Consider the following 24835-nt stretch of genomic DNA (forward strand, 5'->3'; position numbering starts at 1 on the left):
CCTATGGAGCCCTGCCTTGGCAGCTCAGGGCCAGAAAGGCTGGGTCCCCTCCAGAAAAAAAGGATGCCTGTTGCTGGGTGTGTTGTGCCGCAGAAGTGTGGTGGCTTGTGAGGCTTTTAGCTCTCTGACCTTTATTTAAATGAAATGCAGAGTAATTTGTATCTAAGTGGAGTTGTTCTGTCTCATTAGTGTGATTAAGTAGGTGGCAGAGCGTTACTAAGTTCATTGTCAGAGAGACTGTTGCTTAGTAATTTAAACTGCAATTATCTCATTACTCTTTTTTCCTTACAATGACGGTGGCTGTTGTCACCCGGAGTTCACTTTGCATTCAAACCTTAACGACTGTGATTGCACTTTGAGCATCAGCCACTGGGCCGAAAAAGTCATCCAGGGTAAAGCTGAGTGGGGAGAGCCTCCAGGACCTTCAGCTGCGTTTGCCTGAGATTTTTGGTGGATAGAAACAGAAGCACAGGATGTGCAGTGAGCTCAAGCACACCGTGCTATGAGGCTCCTCTGCCTCAAGGGCTCTGCAGGTGTTCCGCCTCCTCAGCGGGCGAGCTGTGCTGGAGCCCCGCAGCCGTGCCCTGGGCCCGTCCCAACTGAGGGCAGTGTCGCACACCAGGGGACAAATGGTTTCCAAGCAGGCACTGATGGCAAGTTTCTGTTCATAACAAAGTGACGAGCCCTGTCCATGGCTGCGGAGGTGGAATCGACAGGTCAGGGAGGTGAACGGGACAGGCCCCGGCCTGTGCGTGCCTGGCTGCTGCCTCACAGCTCGGGGCCACGCCGGCTGCCCAGCACCGGCCCAGACACTCAGCCCTGTGTGTGCCTCGCGGAACGTTGGCAGGGCCCGCTGGCAGACCCGGAAGGGTCGCTTATCCCACTCCCCTGTGTTCCCCTGGAAGGGCAGGCGGCCGGGCCGGGCTGCGGAGGAAAGCCGGGGCCGAAGCCGGGGCCGGGCTGCGGAAGAAAGCCGGGGCCGAGGCCGCCCCTGCCTCGACTCCCCTGCCCCGCTCCCCTGGCAACAGCGGCGCCGGCGGCGCCCAATCAGCGCGCGGCGGTGAGCGCCCAGCCAATGGAGAGGCGGGCGGGAGGGCGGGGCGCGCCGGAGCGAGGAGGGCCGGCCACGCGCCGCGCCGCCATCTTGACGTCTGAGGAACAAAAGCGCTGAGGCCGCCGCCGGCGCCGGCCCAGCACCAGGTAATGGGCGCGCCCCGCTCCCCCCGCCGTCGCTTCTGCCCCGGGGGCGGTCGCCGCTGAGGGAATAGCTGTAGTTCCGCCCGGCGAGGTGGGGATGGGCGGCTGCCCGGAGGGGATGCTCGGTGGCGGCCTCGGGGCATTGCCGGGCTCGGCGGGCAGGGAGGGGGGCGCTGGCCTGGAGCCACCCCGGGGATGCGGGTACGGCCGGGGTTGGGACAGCGGTGACAGCGTTCGCGGAGCATCCCCGGCCGCTCGGCGCTTCCTGCGCTCCCCGCGGGGCTTGCGGTGCGGGGGCTGCCGGCGCGGGGGGGCCGCGGTGCCGCTGCCGGGGCTGCTGAGCCCGGGGCTGGTGCTCGCCTCACGCTGTTACTCAGCAGTTCTGGGAATCGGCAGACGTTGTCTGTCCGTTTTGCCCGGGTGATGGGTGTGCTGCTGCTGCTCTGACGGCTGCTTGGTACGCTCGGTAATAGTTCTGAGTGAAAAACGGGTGCTGCGGGATGCGTTGCATAAGTGGATGTGATGCTCAAGAATGCCCTTTTTCTCTGTAAACTGGAAGTTCTGGGTGATGCCTTGTTAAGAACTGTTTTGAGGATGACGGTTTTGTAATACCTTTTTAATGTGGCTTGGGAGCTGCAGACGGTTTAAACAAAAACACGTACGGTTGAGGCTTTGGAAATAGTCATCCAGTTTAAAAAAATAAATGTTATCGTTGTTGATAGAATAACAGCTTCTTGGTAGTTACACCCTGATATGCCCTTGGCCTTCATTCCACTGTGAAAACGACGCATGTTTAACACTGATATCTTTCCTGATATATGCTGGCATTTAATTGCCCTCTACTTCTAGGCTGTCTTTTTTTCCCCCTTTTTTTTTTTGACACAGTGCCTTATGTGTCCCATATACTCAGGTGTTTTAGAAATGCATCCACTGCCCCTGTGCTTTTCATGAACATCAAAGGGGACAGTTTTGTTTTAAATACTCTAATTAGAATTTTACTTTAATACTTGGTTCTGGAATATTAATGTTTGGTTTAACTTCTTAGTCAGGTAATGTATTATTGGTCATTACTCAACATGCAGCACTGAAATGGTAGTAGAACAGATCTGACACTTGGGGATAAAAAGGTCAGGGTTGTTTTGGCCAAGAATTGGCCTCTTTGCTCATAATTTTTCTCATATGAAAACAAAACCAACTTGTAAAGTTTTCTTTAAGTTGAATTAATTTGTGTGTTTTCAGGACTTATTGGTAACATTTAGGAATGGAAACTGGGTTTATGTACACATGCATCCACCCATAAATATGTGTGTTTTAAGAATGAACTGATTAATTTGTTTACTGTTGCTGATTTAACATTTTCCAGATTGCTGTTATATTTTTTTCTTTAGTAAATAAGGCAGAACTCAGTGATTTAATTGCCAGAATTCAGGAAAATTTATTTTTAAAAAATAATGTTAAGTGTTCAGAAGTTAAGGATCATGGGAAGGATTACAGCCATTCACATGTACTTGTTTGTAAGAAATCCCAGACATTAAACTTGGCTGTGTAGCTTTTCATAAATTTACATTCATTTAATTGCAAAACTGTTTTTCTGCCTTTTCTGTCTTTGATGTTTATACCTTTCTGAAGTAACAGTCTGTTATCTTGTCTATGGTACTTCAGTTATACAAGCACCACGAGCTTTATGTTGCTGCTTCCTTTGGAGGAAAGGTAGATCAGAGCTGTCACAACCGTGTGGTGGAAGTTTGGAAGCAGCTGGAAAACTGGACAGTGGTCAATCATATGAATCATGGGCTTTGCACTTACAAAAATTCCTTCCCTACCAGTTGCTTTGAAGGAAGATTTAACATTTGTCAATCATGAGGTTTTGAAAAACCAGGATAGGAAAAGATGTTAAAGAACCTCTTTGCTGCCTGTCAGTGGTTGGGCTTCCATCCAGATCCGTGGTATTGGTGTTGCTTTAGTTGTTCTCCAGTCATCTGGGGAGACTGAGGGTATTTTGGGGATGTTTTTAATTTTGAAGGGTAGAGGAAGGATGCAAACCTCGAGGCACTGGGGGTGTCTCAGTCTGTCAGCAGTGGTGACACACAAATGTCTGCCCTTTTGGGTTAGCTGGAGGCAGGGAAATGTCTGCTGTCAGGTTGGTGGTGAAAGATCTACTTCACTAGTGACGTGGAATGTCTTTGTGGAATTTACCTACAGGGATAAATTAAATAGAAACCATTCTTTAGAAAGCTCTAGTTCTTTACTGTCTTGAGTATTTTGAGTGAATTGAACTAGATAAGATCTAGGGAAATTCTGGAGTAACTGGTATTAAGTGTCAGTTCTTTTCAATGATTCTTAATTTGATGGTCTTTAGAAATTGGGAGATAGCTGGGGTGTTTCTGAGGTCAGGAGTGCTGCTCCTGCAGCTGGGTTAACACCTGCCTGAGCTTGAGAGCAGGTCCAGGGCCAGAATAGGCAAAACAAGTGTCTCCTCTCTGACATCCCTGATGCTGGCCTTCCTGGAGAGCTGTGCTGCAGGTGGGAAAGGCTGGGGGCAAAGGCTGGTTTAGAAGTGAACCAAGATTTGATGGGGGTTTTGATGCTAAGCCAAGGTATAGGTGCTTCCTTTTTTATGAAATTCACTGGTTTCCTGAATGTTTCTGCACCCTTGCTTAAACACAGAACTTGTTTAATGGGTAGGAACATATTCCAAAAATTCACATACCACATTCAAAGATTGAAAGGGCAGAAGCTGAGGTGCAGCTAAAATTTTTATCTTGTATGTGGTATTTACTGCTCTAATTGTACCCAAAGTGTGGGAGTAAGAGCCAAATACAGAAAAATTTGAAGTTTTCTTAAGCTGACGTTTTACATTCATAATAATTCTTATTTATCTAGTGATCATGGGCTAGAACCATTAGCTGAAAGCTGTCAGGTTTTTACACTGACGTGTGGAAAAACCTTGCCGCCTCTCATTCAGTTCATCCGCTTATCAGCTGTTGAATTTGCTGATGCTTGGCTCCTCCCTGTTGGCAAGAAGCTGCCGTTGGTCTCCAGGCAACGCAGGTCCGGCTGAGCATCTCTGCCTTGCTTGAAGAGATGAAAATTTTCCATTGCAGGGAGAGGATTTTTCCTCTTGCTAATTCTTTTATCTGGCTCGCTGTCTTGCCCAAGGTCGTTGCATCTTTGAAACAATACAGGGATAGTTCACAAATATCCAGAGGTTATATTTTAAGAGGTTTTAAGGTTAGCTGCAGATATATGTTTCTGTAACTTTTGTTAGAAATATCTCATTAGAATGTTAATTTTGGGCCTTTCATAGTAATTTATTTTATGGCAAAGTAGTTATTTCTTTCCTGCTTCTGTAAAAAGCTGTATGACATTGTATCACTTGCTGCAAGCAGCTAGAAATTTCTCCTGCAAAATCTGAAATACTGGAAGCCATAATGGAAACAAAATTGTTTGTTCAAATGAAGGTTTGTCATTGGTTGTGTTTAATCAGGTGTTCAGAGCATCTGAAATCTTCTGCAAATCCTTGGCTTGTGTGGCACAAAGCCATTGCAGCCCTGCCTGTGTCTCTGAAAGACAAACTGTGTCAGAGTAAGGAATGATCATCTTCATAATAGGTACAGCATGTACCACTCTGCTGTTATCAGCTATCAACGTGCAGCCTTTGACCCTCTGCCTGCATTGCTCCTGCGTCTGGAGGATTCTGTATTGGAGACAGCTGGAACCAGTTACTGCCCACTTTTGCCTTTTTACTGGAAAAAGAAAGGCTTGCTCATAAAATGGTTTTGGGCACTGAGAGTCTTGCTTTGTGTGTGTGCCATGATGGATGGTAGGGCAAGAGGTGGCACAGGCAGTGCCTGGTTTGGAGCTGAGCACGTGCTCATCAGCCAGTTAAGGGCCCAGACAGACCAGGGAACTGCTGAATTCACACAGTGGCCATTCAGCTGTACTGCTTCTCTTGGTCCCTGTCTTCTGCCCTGCTGTGCTGGCCTCCAGAAGGTTGGAAGGAAGGGGAAAAAATAATTTGGATGACTTGCTTAAGCTGGTTAATAGCATCCCAGATTGTTGAGACTTAAAATGAACAGACTTAAGGACAGAAAATACAATTATTGAGGTTATTTTTCATTAGGAAAAGGAAGGGTTTGGGGAGTTTATGCCAAAGTCTGTATTGGAATGAGTACAGCAAAAATGGTTTTACTTTCTTGGAGCACAGAGGGCTTTAAGCATACCCAAATAGCTGTGCAGTGCTGTGATGCAGAAATTTTCTACACTGCTTGAAACCTTATCAGGAATTTTGGGTGCTGCTTAATTTCATGCTTATTGAAGATGACCTCTTTTCATTTGACATTTGCTCTTTTCCCTTTTCATATATTTTTCCAGAAAATGGTAATTTATTTGCCTTGTGCTTTGGATATATGGAGACAGTGTGATGGCAATGGATTTTTTTTAATGACATAATTTAGTGTCATGAGGTTACAGAAATGAGAAGTGAAACTGCCTGACATGATAGGCATAATCTTTACCTTTCTAAGGTGTTAGCACTTTCAGAAGGTTGATTGAATTTAATAGAAGATAGAAGGTTAAATTGATGGGTAGGTGTGTTCCTACTAATATAACTGTCATTGCAACTGGGAATCTGTTCAAGATACCTTAGGAAAACTGGTTCTGGCTTAATAGAACCAGTCAGTTTTCTGAAGAGACATCTGTGAGTATTAAAGTTGAGGGTATAGTTCTCAATAACCCTGACCAAAGTTACACAAGAAAAATTCAGAAGTTGTGGCATTTCCAACAAGGAGGGAACAAAAAGGTTGGAGCAAAATTTGGAATTTGTGGAGATAGATAAGTAGTCCCTTGAGTGTGAAGGTAGATGAAGTAAATGCTGATGGAGCTGCAGTGAATTGCCTGGTGAGATGATGACTGACTTCAAGTTGTTCCATTAAGCAAAGCCTCTGACATATTTAAACCTAAGTGCTGAATCGTGATTGTGTCTTAAAGTGCAAATAATGTTTTAACATAACTTTGTGCAACGTTTGCTTTCAAAAAATAAAGTGCTTTTTTCATAAGCTTGACTTCTTGAAATACTTTTTCTCCCTCATAATGTGCTGTTTTTTGGAAATGCAGAGTTGGAACATCATCACACTCTGGATGGTGGTGCTATGTTGTGGAATTTTGAAGACAAAATAGTTTTTTGGCAGTCGTCCAGTCTGCATCTTCCCATTTTGGTGAGTGATGATTTCTCTTTGAAGACAGTTGTGCAGTGCACACTTGGTGGCTGCTATAAAAATTGCCTCTAAAGCAACAGATATTTTTAAGGGAATAAGACATACTCCAGCTGTATCCCATTGCCTGGGCTGTTTAAACTAGCTAGCTCTTGTGTATCAATAAATGTATTTCAGCCTGCTTCAAGGATAGGAGCAATACAGCCAAGCTCCTGATGAAGCTTCCTTTTCTAGATTACTGAAATTGATAAGATTTTTTTCAAGTGGTTTTGTATTTCTGTTTGAATATGTAAACTGTATGAGATTAAAATGGATTAATTCTTTGTCAGTGATTATTATGCTAAGGCTGTAATGGGCCCCAGATGGTGTAAGAGGAGATCACTGAACAATGAAACATGAAATACATAAATATTTTTTAAAGCATTTTTAAAGTATTGTGCAGGTGTACTTGCAGAAAAGGTCCTTTTCATGGGAAGAAACTGTTCTTGGAGGGAGTTGCATTTACCAGGGAAAACAGTCTAGATTTTTTCCCTTGGTTTTGTTGTGCCATATGAGAGTCTGTCTTGTAAGACTTCTCTCCTGTCCTTACTTGCTCTCATCCAATCTGGTGCAGTTAAACAAGAAGCACATGGAAATTATTCTGCTGTATCTTTTGCATTTGAACTTCGGTAATTGCACTGGCAACCCTGCAGGGTTCTATGTGTTCAAGGTCTTAGGTCTCAGTTACTTTCAGCGCTTTAGGGAAAGGGCCTGTAGAGGTCACTGAATCATACCAACTCTTCCCTTTAAGATGCAAATCTGGGTTTTGTTATCTGAATTGAGGTGTGTTTGCAGTAGTTTACAATGTTTTGAAATGTAAATACAGTTCAAAAATATATTTTAAATGCATTTCATTAATGTGAGCTGTTCTGGAGCAGAATCTCCATTTATCTTAGTCATCAAAAGTTTGGAACCTACATTTGTAGAACTGCAGTTAAAAATGGGGATGGGTATTCTGAAACATGACTATCTCCTTCTGGGCTACTTTTCAATCATTTTTCCACATAAAGGGACTAAACTTCTTTTTAGGGGTATTGATGGTATAGGTGAATATACACATAAATGAGAAGCATTAAATAGGTAACTGCATTTAGAGTACCACTCTTCCTATAATAATGCATTTCTTAATGACCTTTGCTGTGCATCCTTTGGAAATTTTTGCTCAAGGAGTTAGCTTGGATTGTAGGATTTAGGCATCAAAGCTTTAATTTAGCAATCTTGTCCTTTGGGCCCTTAGTGCTTATGGTATAAAAAGCATTAGAGGTTGGGATTTCTAAAGCAATTACACGGAGAGAAAATCTTTGTGTTGTTAAAGGAGGGTGGACTTTGAAAGGGACTTGACGCTTGTCCTGTATCAACATTATTTTTCTTATCATATTTGGCAATTGGGTCACAGCTGAAGGGCTGGTCACAAAGATTCCATGTTCTTCCATTGAGTGACTCAAAATAAAGTTCCCAGACTGCTAAATTCATGGTAATGAGAAAGGCATAGCCTTGAATTTATTCAATTTTAATGCTGGAATTTCTTGAGGGTGTTGGTGTCTTGAAGAATACTTTCATGTGTGTAATCCACACAATTTAGCTCTTGCTGTTATATTTTCAGAAGATTAAAGGCTGGGTGCTATTTTGGTTTCTCCACAACAAAGGGTGGTACTGTCTTTTTGTAGCAACTGGTGATTTGGGCCACTGATGCCAGAACACCATTTTAAGATGGATCAGTTTCTAAATAGGAAGTTTAAGTAGCTTAGTTTTGGTGGTTCAGGTTTCTTAGTTTCCATGGTATTTTTACTTGGAAAAGAGACTGGTTCTTAAATTACACAATCCCTGAAAAAACTACATGGGTCAGAATTGCATGCTCTTTTCTGTCTGAATATGCTTAGTAACTTGTAACTTGGCTTTATTTTAGTTCCAGGGAGATAAAATAGCTTTACTTGAGAGGTAAAACTGGCATTTTTCCAGAAGTTTGTAACTGTAGGAGTTAAGATTACAGATTACAAATGGTGTGGGGAAGGCTGAAAGCTGCTGCTTTTTTTAGATGTTGAAATATCAATTGCACAGGGCACATAACCTCCTTGCTGAATTTTAAGAAATTGCAGCTGAGGGCCTGCTGTGCATGCTTATGTGAAAAAGCTAGAAGTTCTTGGAGATTGCCTTGGTGACTTGTCTTGCTTTCCTAGACAAAAGGATTGGGGAACTGAGTTTCTTCTAATACTGTAGACCTGGTTTAAGGTAGATAGGAATAATAATTGTACGTGAGGAATAGTAGTCATAGAACATCATGCAACTTCCAATTGGTTTGTGTTTAGTTTGCTCCCTCAATATGTTATGCCTAATGTTTCATAATTCTTAAGTTTCATCTGTTAAAGCTGTATTCAAAAGTCTTTTTGGTATAGGAGGTGGCTCTGCGGCTATGGTGTTAAATATACAGGTATAAATACAGGTGGCAGTGTTTGTGTCTGTGTTTGGGTTTTATTTAAAGGAAGACAAAACTAGAACTCCATGTTTAGGGACTGAAAGGAGGTAGGATAAACATGTTGCTAGTTAAAAAAATGTTTTTTCTTTGAAAGATTCCATCTTTATGCATTTTTCAACATCTCAGTGCATGGTCTTTCGTTTCTGTATTACAGACAGAATTCATAGTGAATAGAAAAGGCTTGATGCTCTGGTTACAAGGAAGGATGTCTCAGGGTGCTGTCTGACGCTCCTGAGAAGCAGCAGAACAGGATTTAATGTAGCACTTGTGAGTCCTTTGCCATTGCAGCTGCTGTTGGATTGGCCCTCTCCTTTCAGAGTGGATGAAATATCTAGGAGTAGTACCTTTAGAGTGACATCCTTAGAAGAAGCTAAGGCATTTCAAGGTATTTTTTGGCAGTTTGAAAGCAGAAAAATGTGTTCTTCCTTGGTGAGAATCTTCTGTTTGCTTAATGTTAAATGTTTGCTAGTATTTTTAAAGCTAACATTAAAAACAGGATTGGCTTTCTACCTTGACAGGCCAAGACTACTGTGGAGTTGTCATGTTCCCAAAGGTTTTGCAAACATTTTTTGTAGGAATTCTGTGCATGAGTTCATTTATAATTCTGGCTTTCTAGATTCCATCTGTTATGCATGATTAAGTAAATAATGATCCTTGTGGGTCCCTCCCGGATCAGAATTTTCCATGGACAGCCAGTATGCTCTGCAGTACATAGCCCTTAATTTGTGAAATTAATCCAAGGCACTTGTTTCCTTATTTGTCTGGAGATGTTACTTAATTTTTCTGAGCTGCAGCAATGTAGTGCTGCAGTTACCAGCCATTTAGTAAAGATAAGTTAAAAAAAAAGACATTACATCAATATTTTTAAGAAGCAGGTGGCTTCCTTTATTGGTCTAGCCCAAGCGCACGGCACACAATAAAAAAAATTTGCTTTCTTGGCTTTTTGTGACTGTAGGTGGTGATGATAGATGTGCCACTACAGTGTCTGACTCCCAGCACCCTCATGATTTACCACCAAAAGCTGTAGTAAAAGTGTTTCTGCTTCCAAAGGGAATGCACACATAGACTGAATATGTAGGTCTGAAGGAGCTGAGTTACTCTTGAGTTTCAAGTGTTCTGCTGAGTCTTTGTACAAAACCATCATGCTTACTCATCCCTGAGTACAAGTCGTGTAACTTAATGATCATTACATTGATTGATTTGCTGCAAAAGAGCTTAAATAGCCTTGGCTTGCCTAGGAAGTTACAGCTCAGCATCATTTCGTCATCACAGCCCCCTGTTTCAAGTTGTACTTAGTGAGAAAGAAGGGGGTTTTCCTCCCCCAGTCTTTCTTTTAAAGAAACACTCTAGTATTTCCTCCCCCATGATGCTATGACACTGTCCCTTTGCTCCTCATGGTATTAAAGACTATTGACTGCTTTATTAAATTTGAATTATTTGCTGCTTATAATACTTTTGGTTTTGTTTATAAATAAAAATTCTGAGAACTGACAATGTCAGTGCGCTTTTTGGTCAAAGATAAACTTTTCCCTCCAGATTAGTTACTAGAATTAATGTTTGCTTTTTGTAATCATTCAGAATTTAGGGATACTCTTAAGACTTTTCCCAAAACTGTAGGATTAATACAAGCACATTATTATGTGGGCTCTTCATTTCTGTCTTAAGGAGTTAAAAATTATAAACTATGGCTTTTACTACCTAGTAATATTAATTCTATTGCAGATACAGAAGGCTTCAAAAAGTATCCTAATGTGGCATTTGCATTCTATGTAGAGGTATAATGCATTCTCAAAATCAGGAATTGATTAAAACAGTTGGGATAAATTAATGCAGAGCTCATTTATCATAATTGTTTTAATTGTGAGAAATTTATGTCCAGCTGAATGGACACTAGAGAGTATGAGTATCTACATTTTAATCTCAAGAACTTCTGAAAACAGAACACATCAGAGTAGTTTCAGTTTCTGAGCCAAGCAGTAGCTAGAGTGAACGTTAGAAGCAAATCATTACTCATGTTACTCTGGGCATATTTGCTAATAAAACAAGTGTTTTGTGTGGAGGAATGGCATTGATTTTAATAAAAATTAATCACAAGCTGTGCAAGACCTTTGAACCTGAGCATGTTTAACATATCTAATGCTTTTAATACCCTGAAGTTGCGTCCTCTGCTTTCTTTGATGGAAGGAATGTACCTTGCTATTTGTAAAGTACCACATTATTAGTAATGGAACAAGTAGTTCAATCATATGAGGACTTGTAAAATTCCTGTAGCCATTCTTGGTTTATGGATGTATTATTGTAGGCTCTTATAATGTGTTTATCCTGTTTCAATTGTGAAAAGTCATTCTCTTTGAGCAACATATGACTTATCAACTCAGACCTCAAGTACCTTTTCAGTGTTGTGCTTGAAACAGGTGGAGGGGTGGGCTCTCAAAAACATACCGTGTATTTTTCACCTTGTTATTTGCATCTTTCTGTGCCCAGTCTCAGTTTTGTTGTTTCTCCCTGAATGTTCTTTGGGCTGAAGCAGCTTTCTCTTTGGCTGATCTAATAGGTCACTGATACTCTTCTATCCTGTTGGCTGACTATGCCATTCCTCTGTTTCCTTGTACATTGGTTTTGCATGGCCTGGTTTTTGGTAGCAGGAGGACCACAAAGATTGCTCCTGTGAGGAGCTGCTGGAAGCTTCCACCATGTCCAGCAGAGCCAATCTCTGCTGGCTTTGAAGATGGACATGCTGCTGGCCAAGGCTGGGCCAATGAGAGAGGTTGATAACGCCTCTGTGATGACATATTTAAGAAGGAAATCAAAACAAAGTTACAGAGTTTTGCTTCTAGTCAGGGAAGAGGAGGATGTGAGAACATGTGAGGGAAACAACATGGCAGCACCAAGGTCAGTGGTGAAGGAGGGGGAAGAGGTGCTCCAGGTGCTGGGCTGAGATTCCTCTGCAGGCTGTGGTGAAGCAGATTGTTCCCCTGCAGCCCATGGAGATCCACGGGGGATCCAGAGATCCACCCTCAGCCCATGGGGGAGTTTCCCATGGCAGAGCAGGTGGATGCCTGGAGGAGGCTGTGATCCAGTAGAAGCCCCAGTGGAGAGAGAGGGCCCAGCTTCCAGGCTGGAGCAGCCTGTCCTTGGAGGACTGCACCCCGTGGGAAGACAGAACCACATCACAGCAGATTTGGGAGGGCTGTGTGCCCGTGGGGGGAGTTCACCTTGCAGCAAGTGCTGTAGACCAGCTGCTCCTGAGAGTGGACCCATGGCAGAGAAGTTCACGGAGAGCTGTCTCCCCTGGGAGGGACCCCACGGCCTCGTAGGCGAAGGACTCCTCTCCCAGAGCAGCAGAAGAAAATCTCAGTGATGCACTGACCCAAAAACTCCTGTGCCCTCTCTGTGCTGTTGGTGGAAAGGAGGGAGGAGCTGGGGACAGAAGGTGTTTTAAGGGCTTATTTTACTTCTCACTATCCTCCTCTGATTCTGTTAGTAATAAATTCACTTTGCAACCTTACGTTGAGCCTGTTTTGCCCTTGAAGTGTTTCTCCTGGTCCTTACCTCAGCTTGTGAAGCCTTTGTTAATTTTTGTTTTCTCTCCTCTGCCAGCTGTGGCAGGGCAGGGTGAGTGAGCAACTCTTGTGGGTGCCTGGGGTTGTGCCAGTGTCAAACCACAGCACCTTGGAACCTTGGGAAGGGGCTTTGCTTTGTCTGCTTCATCACCCTGCAGCAGCTCTGCCCTGCAGATCTCTTCCCTGTCAGCTTCCTCTGCACTCCCCAGTGAACTGAGAAAAAAGGACAGGCAGAAAGCTTTGCTGCCTTGCTATTTCTGTCCCTGTAAAGCTGATTTATGGTCGTGTGGAGTTGAAGATGCTAACCATCCAGAGCAAAAAGCCTGCACTAGAGAGAACCCAGTTTTAACAGATTCAACAGAAGGGCAGTTCTGCATCAGTAGTTCTATCATTACAAAGTTTTGGCAGGAGGTGTATTACTTTTAAGATTGTTATGAAGGAAGAAGCTGCTGCTTAATTGAGACCTGTGCTCTCCAGAGAATGTGTTCATTAATGCAATTACGTATGGGACTAAGTTGAGAATCTGTAATGACATGAAGTACCTTCCAAAGAATGCTGTCACCTGGGATTAATATTAAGAGCCTGAAAACATGAATTCATTGTGGTATTCTTTTGATGGTCATTGTCACATGTGATGGGGATAAGATGTCTATAAATGTCACTTCTGGTTTGCAGGTTTGGGTTTTAAACATCTTTTGCTGCTTACTGTAGGAATGACATTGCTCAAGCGAATATTGCTGTGTCAGGCACGTGTTTATTTGCTCCTTCAAGTTATGTCAGATTTTTTCCTTAAAATGCTTGACATGTGAAGGATTAGTAAGTCTGCTTTTTTGGCTGATGTGTTGTTTGAACAAAAACTAGTCAAAGGCACTTAAAAGCACGTAGGAGGAAAAGGGCAGGGTACAGTGAGCCTGCATTTGCTATCTGGGAAGATTGCCTAAAACCAGTTGTTCTGGGCTCTTTCTTTCCCAAAGAGCATTAAGAACAAACTGGGTGTAGAATCAGAGGAAAGGCAGTGAAAAACTGCATTGTGCTTGTGCTGATCAACATCAATGCTGCTTGAAACTCTTGGTCTTAGGTCAAAGCTTTTATTTATAAGGAACTGCAACCAGTTTGGCATATTGTGAGGCTGTTTATGGAATTAAAGTATTTATAAATGAAACAGTGCAAAGCATTTCTGATGGGCATTACAGTTGTGCTCCAGGCCCAGTTAATCTGAATGGCAAAATTCCAAATATTAAGGAGAGCCAAAATGATAAACAAATCCTGATTGTTAGTAATGGTAATGTAAGACATGCAGCAGAAAAAATGTAAAATCTTACTCAAAACCTTTTTTCAAGTGAGAAGAATTTTATTGCATGAAAAGAGACTGAATTTATTACATAAACAGTGCTTCTTGAATGGCTAAAATATGTTAATTAATCAAAGTGAAAACTAAGGCCTCATTGAAACCTAAATTGTTGACAAAATGACCTGGTCTTGCTGCTATCTTCTTGAGCATTGTTCCAATGTTCCCATCGGATCTGGTTTAGTTTCACAAAAAGGCACTAGGTTGCCTTGCACAATTAAGGAGCTCAGCTAAAGGCTTTATGGCAAGGAGCTCCTTGCTGATGCTCTGCTCAGCAGTCCTTGCACGCAGTTTCTGCTGCAGAGCTTTTTCAGCAGGGATATGTACTACAAAAATTCAGTCATAGAAACGGAACATGGGGGAGTTGCGCTGCAGTTTTTGGAAGATAAAAACAGAAGCAGAACTTACTAATACAGGCACAGTAAACTTATCTTCATTTGTGTGAGCCTTCCCCTTTATTTCTGGTAGTTTCACGTTTGTCTTGTGGTAGTGCTGACTGGGTACACTGTGTTGGACTATGTACAAATGTTACCAATGTTTCTCTCAAAAAACCCCCACCCTTATCTAAATACTGCCTGATTATAATAACTTATCAGATAATTTGTATAATATCAGAACACGAAAAAAACTCTCTTTCTTTTTCCTCCAATGGGAAGTTACACTGTGTGATGTGCTGCCAGATATTACTTGTTCAGGAAAGGGTGAAGTACAATGAGTAGTCCTGTCCAATTCTGTGCTTGGCAGTTCCATTGCTGAGTGCAATCTACATACAAGTATTGTCCAGACCACTTGGGCATCCATGGAAGCAAACAATGAGCTGCTACTAATGAGCTCCCTGAAGATGTGTTGGGATAAACAAGGTGTAGGTCATCTGTGTTGGAGATGATGTTTGCTAGAGTAATTTCTATGGCATAAATATCTTCTCGAGTTAACTCCTGATGCAACTGTAATGCAGGAGGACTGGGACAGATTTAAGTGTTTGAGGTTAAAGGATGTTGCAAGGTGCTTTCTCAGTCTGAATCACTGCAGTTGGCAATGTCTCTGTATCAGGGGTAATTAGGAAGGCAGCCACAGAGTGGTGATGCTGACTTGGAAAAAGTGGCTCTTGTACTGCTGCTGTTCTGCAGGGCTGTTAAATGTGGCTGTGCCAGTGTAAAGCTTTGGCCCTGCAAGATCATATACATGGGAAATGCACCTTCAGTGAAACCTGGCACACTTCTGGCTTTCCCTCAGAAATTCCAGAGGACCGAAGGCATTATTGCCTCTAGAAAATCCTAATGAGAGCTAAAGAGTTGTACAATTACTGGTGCAGTATACAGACTGATGCTTATGATTTCTGTAAGGGAAAAGGGAAACATTTCTCAGAGTTTACTCAGGAGGTAATGTGGCTTGTTAAGTGTGTATTTGGAGACAGCTCCAAGTGTGTTACACGTGTGGTGGTAAGCCAGCTTGCAGGTGAGCCTTAGTGAAGAGCAGTGTGGCTCTGCATGGAGTGGGTGCTACTTTGGGGAGCCATGGAGAAATAAATCTGTGACTCAGGAGCTGTAAGAGTGCTCCGTTGTGACTGTGGCAGTTGAAGAGATACGTTGGACTGCCCAGGACCTGGGGACAGGCTATGGTTACGTGGCTTTTCTGCATTGCCAGGGCACTCCAGGGTTGCTCAGCTTGGTGCAGTTGGGTTTTTTTGAAGTGGCCTGTGTTTGGGGTATAACTGAGAGGTTTTTATATGTGTGTCTCTGAGTTGTCAAATTGTTGATGCTGAGGTAGGTTAGAAAATTCTGTGGTGATGCAGTAGCTGCATTAGAAAAAGAATACTAGGAAATTAAAAGTAGTACAAAGAGAAATCAAAGTTTATTGATAATGCTCTAATCTTAATAATATAGGTTATCAGAAGACATTATTGTTTCTGACGAATACTATTCCTCAGAATTAAAAGGGAAAAAAAAAAGAAAAAACAAGAACCTGATAATGTTTTGTCAAATAAGGCACTTGGAAGAAAAGAGGAAAAAAAACCAACACCAAAAAGCCCCACCAAAAAAAACACGTTCAGCTCTTATTGACCTGTTATCCTTAGGCACAGGTAAACATTCCAGGACCTGGAGTTCATTCAGGTGATCGATCTGTTGTTTCTTTAAGCAGTTTAGTTGTTTAATTCAATTAATGCTCTTATGTCCAGGACATGCTGTAGGCGTATGTAGTTCTGGTAGTGCTGCTGCTTTAAGCCTGCAGGTCTCTGCTTTTCCAGTTAATGTAAAGCTGTTAAATATCTAAGGAGGACAAATAAAAATAGACCTGTGACCTAGAACACTTTGTAGTCTCTTTGAATTAAGTGCATTATTGTCCGTGTAACTATCTTCAGGCAAAATGAGCATGAGGTTGTTTTTAGCCACAAAAAGTTAATCATTAAAGCTTTGGTCTAAAATTAGAGTAACTCAACTTAAAAATTTACTGGAAGGCAGAGAACAAGACAGTCATGTTTTAGTTTTCAGCGTCGCTCCTTTTAATTGCTCACTGAAGTGCAGGTTGCATGAAACTGGTGTTTGGCCAGAACCGAGCAGTGTGCTGTCACAGGGTACAGAGGCAGATCTTTTGGATGCAGCTGGCACAGGCCACTGCCTTCTGCTGAATGTAGGGGAAAAAAGCGTTCTTGGAAAATGGCACATTAGCGTTGGGGCTTGCCCGTGACGAGCTTGCATCTGTGCCATATTTTCGGTATCTGACATGTTGTGAATGAACCGGTGCAATACACGTCCCACTCTGGACGTCGGTTGGTTGCTGTCCTTGCCTGGAAGGGGGGAATTGTGCGCTCGGTGTTAATTCCCGCTTCTCGGGCTGGCCTGCGCAAGGGGAGCTGTCTCGGCGGTCGGGGGCTGGGGTGCGGCAGGCGGGGCTGGCCCGGGTGCCGCGGGTGGATTTGCTTGGGGAGAGCGGCGGGGCTGGCTCGGGTGGGTTTCCTTGGGGAGAGCGGCGGGGCTGGCCCGGGTGGGTTTCCTTGGGGAGAGCGGCGGGGCTGGCTCGGGTGGGTTTCCTTGGGGAGAGCGGCGGGGCTGGCTCGGGTGGGTTTCCTATGCGGAGCGGCGGGGCTGGCCCGGTGGGTTGCCTGTGCGGGCGCGGCGAGCCGCTCTGGCCGCCCCACTCCTTCTGCTGCTCTGCGCGTGCGCATGGCGTGCTGGCAGCCCCGCCCCCCGGACGCTGCCATTGGCTGCGGCTCGGCGGGGGCGTGTCCAGCAGAGCTTTCGTGGCTGCGCCCCGCGCTCGGCCGCAGTCGCCGCAGTCCGCAGCGGGAGGTGCGCGCTCGGCCGTGCTCGGCCCCGCTTCGCTCTCGCCGGGCTCCCGGGGCACGGCGCCCAGACACTGACGGCCGCCGCTCTCCTGTGTTTGCCTTAACAGACTTTTGAATCAGAGTAAACACCTGCAGGGCTCGGAGGCTTCAGGCTCTGAACTGCCTTCACCACTGACGCCGTCTTCTGTCTAATGTGCTACAAGGATGAGCCCAGCATTTGGAGCAATGGAAGTGGAGCACTATTCCAAGGGAGTCTTACTCCAGCCTTTTGTCCACCAAGTTGGAGGACACTCCTGTGTCCTCCGATTTGATGACAAGACCATCTGTAAACCTCTTATTCAGAGAGAACACCAGTTCTATGAGACTCTCCCGACAGAAATGCGTAAATTCACTCCACAATATGAGGGTAAGTTACCAAACCTTTGAATGGGGTCGGACTTTTCATTTCTGTTAATGCGAGTGTGCTGTGCTCTCTGTTCTCTCTGAAATCTCTTCTGTGTGGAAGAGATTTTAGGTTTTTTTTCATGTATTTTGATGTTGTCTGAGGCAGGCTGTGGAGATGCAGGGTGGAAATGCTTGCCAAGTTGGTGTTTGGGCTGACTAACAGCATTAGAGTAGAGCAACTCTGCTGGTGATAGCCCATATATCTCCCTTAGGCACAGGTAAGTAGCTAACAGCTTGAGAACATTTTCAGTAATTATCTGCCTCTTTTTTTTTCTTTTTTTGTGGATTTTTTTTTTTGCCACTTGTTTAATGTTTGTTTACAAAGGATTTGGTAAGGATGGATAATAGTGTTTTGTGTAAGCTTAGTTGTGGTCTCTTTTGTGCTTTGATTTCTCCTCTGACTTTCATTTCAATTGCAATAAGTACATGCCAGTAAGGTGTCTTGTTGAATACTTGCAGTGTTATTTCTGCCATTAAGGAAATGAAAATTCATGGCATTTAGGTAGGCAAGGATCAAGTAGCTGTGATGAGGCTGAGTCAGAAGTTATGTAGGAGTGGAAATTCCAGTTCTCCTAAGAATTGAACTAGTTAACAGGAATACTTCTTTTTCTTTCTTCTATTCCATCAACTGCTCTCTAATGATGAATATGTCTGAAGCACTTTTTTTAAAATGCAATTGCTTTTTAAAGCATATTGATTTTAACAACCATGATGGTGATGAAGTTTTGTGTTCTGCCTTTGAAAGTGATGGAAGACTTCAGTGATGTTTCAGAATTAATAATCTCTGCTCATTTACAGAGACTTTCTGCCATGTCTAATTACAAGTTCTGTTGGACTGGAAGAAAATCTGATCTTTGAATGATACTTTTCAAAATGTAATAGAGCAATTGTACTAGTGTATGTGGCTTTCTGGGAAGTATGGGGAGGGATTTAGAGGGAAGGGGCCTTTCTTGGTCCACCTCTGATTTTTTTTTTCCAGAGTAAAGGCAAAGAAGCCATTTGCTAGCTGGCTCCCCCACCCTTTTCCTCATTGTCCTTTCCTTTGTGACATCGGGACAGTCAGAGGTTCTGTACTCCCTGCCCCAGCCCTGCAGGTCTGGGAGCTGCTGCCCACCTTGGGCATTCCAGTTGCTCACCAAGACCTCTCCCCCAGCTAGTGATGAGCTGCAAGAACTGTGCAGACTGACTGGTCTGAAATAGAGGACTGGAAAACAAAATAAAAACCAATTCAGATAATTGTTATGGCTTCTCCATTAACTCCTGAGACTTACTCATGTGGTACTGGGCACATCTGTCAGTGCTCCACTAAGACTCTTAAAATACAATGCAGTGCTCTAGAGACTCCTGAGGGGAGGATAAGGAGAAAAAATGCTTTTGAGGTTCACCATGTTTCTGTACCGCAAACAGATTTGCTTTGTATTGCATTTTTGTTACTTATTCCACAAGATTGCTGCATAACAGTATCAATAAAATATATTCCAAAAAATAGATGAAAATGTATAATTAAACATGGTGATTTTAAGTGGAAGCTTTTGGACTAGTTTCTGTTGTAATGTGACATTTCCCTTGTTTTGCTCTCCTTGCACATCTTTCCTTTCCCTTGGGATCTATTAACCAAGTATTGTTCAGAGAACTGCTTTTTGCTTTGCTGTCATGCAAAATTTGAAAAGGTTTTAGTGTGAATTTTTATTTTGTGCAGGTCACTTTTCACTGCAAGATGTTAACAAATGTTTTACATATCACTTAGAATCAGACCAGTCAGATTTTTTTAATTAATAAAAACTTTTATTAATTGAAATTGTGTCCTGTTATTCTTTGATTGTTGCTTGACTGCCTCAGAGAGGGAAAATGATCTTTTGTATCATTGTTGTGCCAATATGATAAATTGTCTTTTGTGAGGTGTCATTTTTGTCTAGCTCTTTTGATATTTGTTAGGTTGGCAGATGAGGTTTGGCCTGTGGCAAGATAGAAACTAAGGACTGGGGTAAGAGAAAAAATAAAGTTGCTGTATTCTTAGTGTAAAAGAAAGCATTCTAAAAGGCTTGCTTGTCGCTTGAGCAGTTCATAACTGTCTGGGTCCTTTTTCTCTTCAGGTGTGGTATCAGTGAGCTTTGAAGAGGATGAAGATGGAAACTTATGTCTAATAGCATATCCATTAAATGGGGACCACGATAACCTAGAAAACTTAGATAACTCTGACTGTGAACCCAAAAGTAAACTATTGCGGTGGACTAACAAAAAAACAGTGTTGCTAGAAAACGAGAAGATATCGAAGGAATGGGTCCGGCAGCACAGGAAAGAGGAAAAAATGAAAAGGTAAGTTTGACTTTTCACTGTCAAATTCTGTTCTCCAGAACTCTGGAGAAGTCCCTAGAACTCTTTTCACTTTCATTTTCTTTTCTTCTCTTGTTTCTTTTGTTTTTCCTGACCTCTTCAGTGCAGACAGGTTCACTAGTGAAACTAGTATGTCCTTAGCCCTCAGTAAAGGCTAAGTTGAGTATTTTTTTTTTTTTTCTGCTGTGGTCAGTTGAAACGAGTTTCCCAAAGTTATTTTGGACACTTCAGAAAGAGAAAAAAAAACACAAACCAAAGAAACCAAACCACGAAGAACCACCTCTACAAACAAACAAAAAGCATTCACTCACCTGCAAAAGAACAATAGTTAAAAATAAACCAACCCCAAACATATTTAAGTGCTACTCTGTATGGCATACTTTGTTAGGAATCCTGCTTTATCCCTGCTAGTGACATTTTCCCTCTTGTTCATTCCTATTAATTGTGCCCACCATAAACTGTGAGCTGTGATGTGTTGTGCTAAAAACAGTGACCTTAGCAAAGGGTAAACCTTAAAACCTTTAAAATGCACTGCTACCTCTTGCATTACTTCATAGAAGCCATGCACACAGGTAGAAGATGTATAATAAGGCTGTATGCTCTATTATATTATTTTGGAAGTGGCTTTGTAATGGTTGAAACCCTATTCATGGGCATTTTGTGTACATATACAGGAGAGGAAAATAAGGATTCTGCTTGCTGTTAATGAAGTTGAGCAAAATAGGTTGTAGAGTTAAATCCATTGACAGCCACTCTTCAAGAGCTTATTTTTCCTCTTGACCTGTAATTTGTTACTTTGTTGTTTTTCTAGTCACAAACTGGAGGAAGAATTTGAGTGGCTGAAGAAATCTGAAGTCTTGTATTGCACTGTAGAGAAAAAAGGAAATGTCAGTTCTCAGTTTAAACACCATAATCCTTGGAGCATGAAATGTCACCAGCAACAGTTACAGCGGATGAAGGAAAACGCAAAGCACCGAAATCAATATAGTATCCTTTCCTGAAAGTGCCTCATAACAATGGAATGAGCAGGGCTCTGCCTCTTATTTCTTGAACATTCCAGATAAGAGTACAGAGCAGGCTTAACTGCAGTCCCAAGAGACTCTCAGAAGCTGTGATTTATTTGGTATCTTTGAAGGATTTGCCAGCACTTCCTAGAAATGTGCTTTTCCAGCACGTAACAAACTACCTAAGCTGGGAAATTCAGAGAACTCAATTAAAATCTTCACATTGTGATCTTAAAAACCAGGGTCCTCTTCCTCTTTTCGTCAGTTTCTTAAACAGAGAGGATGTTCCAGTGCCTGGAGTTTCTGCTTCTAGTAGTCTCTTTTTGATGAGCTTTAAGAATATAAACTGTAATGTAGGATTGCAGCATGAGAAACAAAAAAACTGACTGAATCCATGAAGGCTGAAGCACATCGGTTTTGTGCTGTGGATTCATAGGCAAACATCTCCACTCTGAGCATTCCATCAAAAACTGATCTTGCTTTAGGCTTGGATGCTACTGATACATCCTGCAAAAGTAGTAGTATCTAAATACTGAGGTAAACAAATTTCTCAGTGTGAGGAGTTTCGGTGATGGATTACTGAAACATCTATGACTAATAAATGATCAAATTGGTAGGATTTTTTGGCTGGTACCCTCACCATTTCACTAGATTATTATTCATTTGCCTAAAAAGTGTGTGATATCTTTGGGACAGTAATAATACAGATGTTTTGAAGTTGTAAAGATGGTGTGAAAATGCTTCACTGGTTTTGAATGGTAATACAAATACACAAAATGTTCACTTCCCATAGAAAAAAAAGTCTCTTGCTAGACTGGAAATATGTCATAATTCAAAGTCAGCTGCCACATTATATTTTTGTAGAGCGCTGATTGGTTTTGGTTTTCACTTAATGTGGAAATTCACTAGTCTCTCTCTAGACCAGTAAAACTAGAACTGGCTTAAAACAGAGAGGGCATCTTAAGTTTATGTAACTGTAATATTTCTAGATTACTTTATACTAGGCATGTTTTGGATATCCTTAAAGTTATGCGTGAGGCACTATAAAATCTGTGGCAATGTTTTTAAAACCTGTATTCCTCATTGCAAGCCTTGTTCCTTAACTGCTCAGAATTCATTTTGCTGGAGAACCTGACGTCTCGCTACGAGGTCCCGTGTGTGCTGGACCTGAAGATGGGCACCCGACAGCATGGCGACGACGCGTCCGAGGAGAAGAAGGCGAATCAGATCCGCAAGTGCCAGCAGAGCACCTCGGCCGTGATCGGAGTGCGCGTCTGCGGCATGCAGGTGAGGGGCAGCTCGGCAGTGTGCCCAGCAGGCTGGCACCTGTGTCTGGTAGTGAAGTTATGGGTTTATGCAGGCATCTCACAAGTTGTTGCGCTTGAGCTGCTGTGCTTCGTTTCCTTCACAGAGGGGAGTGAGGGTTTTGAGTGTCACCGATCAGTTGGAGCATCTGCGGGAGCAGCCTGCAGCCCATACTCTGCATCAGTGAGTGCAAGCTCTGAACACACAGCCTCCTGCACCTTGTCAGCACTTCAAAACTGTTAAAACTACTGATTCAATTAACACTTCAGGATAGCATAGGGAACACTTACAGGAGGGGCCAGTTATAGGCATTTTGAATTAACAGCATGGAAATCTGTAAAAATATTAAGAAGCAATCAGTTCTGTTGTGTAACTTTGAAAGCCACAGATCTTTCACTGCTTGAAGTAGACTTGTTGCAAAGTGCAGGCAAGAAGTGCTTGGTAAATGTGATAAGACTTGTTGCCAGATGAGGAGACATTGTGTGGACTTTCACCTGAATTTTTTGTTTACTTGTTTCTGTATTCCTAGAGTGACAAATGGGAAACAACATGTTTGTGTTGGAGTTTTTTCCTGAAGCTTCTCTCCTCCTATCCAGTAGATTCCAGGAATGCTAGCAGTGTTTGCTAGGACTTGTTCCATAGCAGGACTGTTGCCATGTGTGGTGTTCAGCTCACTGTTCAAATTCAGAGAAAAACATGAGGCAGAAACGAAAGTGTGGGAGCTGCATTTCTAACCACAGTGTGCTGGGATTTGAGCAGGGCATTGCCATTGTTCACTTTCCAGTGTTGACCTGTGTTGGAAAACAGAGAGGAACTTTGGAAGCACTTGCAATCCTTTCTTGACCCAGATGTTTAGGCATTATTGAACCATCAGTTGTATAGACCACTCTCCTATGCCTTCCTGCAGGAGGGCATTTTCTGCAGGAGGACCTCTGACTTCTTCAAATACAGATGATTATGGGGTACACTGTAGTTTTGTATAGGAATGTTTGCTGTCACTCAGATATCAGCATGCTGAGAATCAACTGATACATCCTAGAGCAGAGCTTGGTAATGAGCTGGATGAGTGGCTGTGGTACAAGTTGTAGCTTGAATTTGGAGATCTTGGCTGCAGCTTTCCTAATCTCACTTAAAGTCCTTGTTCTTACATTCTGGATGGAAAAGCTCAAATCTAAACTGAGGGAATTTTCCACTTCCTCTGAGTTGCACAGGCACTGCCAGATCAGTTGATAGCAATTTCTATAATTGTGCAAGAGCAGTTTTAGAGATTAGTATGTCATCTTGTAAAAGGTTTAAGTAGCATGCTTTTTTAAATTTTTTTTTTCCCTCTCAAGGCTTTGGTATCAGTGTGTCAGCAATTTTAACTATTCCTTTTGTCTTGTGTTTGTACATGCAGGTCTACCAGGCAGGCACCGGCCAGCTGATGTTCATGAATAAATACCACGGAAGAAAACTCTCAGTCCAAGGATTCAAAGAAGCACTTTACCAGTTCTTTCATAATGGCAAATACCTGCGCAGGGAACTCTTTGAGTCCGTTATTAAAAAACTCACTGAACTCAAGTCTGTGCTGGAGAAACAGGAGTCCTATCGCTTCTATTCCAGCTCCTTGCTGATCATCTATGATGGAAAGGAGAGGCAGGAAGTTACCGTTGACTCGGATCCAGAGGACCTAGAGGACCTTTCAGAGGAATCTTCAGATGAGTCGGCAGGAGCCTATGCCTACAAACCAACTGCCAGCACTGTCGATGTCCGCATGATAGACTTTGCCCACACAACCTGCAAATACTATGGAGAAGATTCTGTGGTGCACGAGGGCCAAGACACGGGTTACGTTTTTGGACTCCAGAATTTAATAGATATTATTAAAGAAATAAGAGACGAAAGTAGTGAATAAACAGTGTGAATGCACATCAGTAGAAAGCACTATTGTGACTCTTTGTATTCCAAAATTATTGGCCACTTTCTGGTGGTAGGAATCTTTACAGGCTCTGCAGGGATAATCCTGTCAGAGTCAGACTTGTTCAGAGGGCATTTACTTACATTGGTGCTGGACCTAGCACTGGCAAAACTTGGTATCCTTATTTATTTTAACTTTCTTAAACATTCCATATTTGATTACTCAGATACCTCTGTTATCCCTGTGTGTATATGTTCCAATAAAATTCTTTTTGTTCGTTGTAAGTGATGCTTCCGTTGTTGCTGGTGACGGAGGAGGAGATGAAGCTCAGATCTCTGGTCTCTGGTGTCATGCAGAAGCATCATTTGAACAGCAAGGCTTACCTGCCTCATGAGATCACCTGTGGGCTAGCACATCTGTCCTGGACCTCCTGTCAAGAGTGACGAGCAAGCCCAGCAGAGCCACTGAGCTGGCAGGGCCCAGCACCTGCGCTTTGAGGAGAGGCTGGGACAACAGAGCCTGTGTAGATGGGGTAAAGACAGCTTCTGAGAGGCCTCCAGAGGTCCCTTCCAGCCAGAATGAGGACTGATCAGTGAGAACTTGCTCTTGAAATCAACAACCTATTTCTCGTTCCCAGGTCTTGTAACTAGGTCTTATGTATCTACGAAGAGGCTGTGTAACCTCTCTCTAGAGAGCTAGAGATGTTATTGAACCTAAGCTGAGGCATAATGTGTA

General features: G+C 42.9%; 1 protein-coding gene across 4 annotated transcripts; it reads left to right on the top strand.

The window, feature by feature from the left end:
- Positions 1–1098: 1098 nt before the first annotated feature.
- Positions 1099–24384, top strand: IP6K2 (inositol hexakisphosphate kinase 2). 4 transcript variants are annotated; one of them, XM_030956646.1, is made up of 7 exons: positions 1099–1200; positions 6313–6413; positions 17224–17522; positions 19654–19876; positions 20706–20881; positions 22010–22185; positions 23600–24384. In XM_030956646.1, exons 3-7 carry the CDS (start codon positions 17321–17323, stop codon positions 24095–24097), a joined length of 1275 nt encoding a protein of 424 aa, XP_030812506.1. In that variant the 5' UTR covers positions 1099–1200; positions 6313–6413; positions 17224–17320; the 3' UTR covers positions 24098–24384. The 4 variants fall into 4 exon arrangements, with proteins under 4 accessions (XP_030812506.1, XP_030812508.1, XP_030812507.1 ...); XM_030956647.1 differs by having other exon boundaries at positions 1192–1288; XM_030956648.1 differs by lacking the exon at positions 6313–6413 and having other exon boundaries at positions 1114–1200.
- The last annotated feature ends 451 nt before the right edge of the window (positions 24385–24835 follow it).

The sequence above is a fragment of the Camarhynchus parvulus genome, chromosome 12 (genome assembly GCF_901933205.1).
Source record: "Camarhynchus parvulus chromosome 12, STF_HiC, whole genome shotgun sequence".
Taxonomy (NCBI): Eukaryota; Metazoa; Chordata; class Aves; order Passeriformes; family Thraupidae; genus Camarhynchus; species Camarhynchus parvulus.

Bases quoted from the DNA above. Each gene is read 5' to 3' on its own strand.
- IP6K2 (XM_030956646.1), top strand. From the start codon at position 17,321: ATGAGCCCAGCATTTGGAGCAATGGAAGTGGAGCACTATTCCAAGGGA. The intron at 19,877-20,705 runs GTAAGTTTGACT...TTGTTTTTCTAG, and splicing joins AAAGAGGAAAAAATGAAAAG to TCACAAACTGGAGGAAGAAT. The intron at 22,186-23,599 runs GTGAGGGGCAGC...TTGTACATGCAG, and splicing joins TGCGCGTCTGCGGCATGCAG to GTCTACCAGGCAGGCACCGG.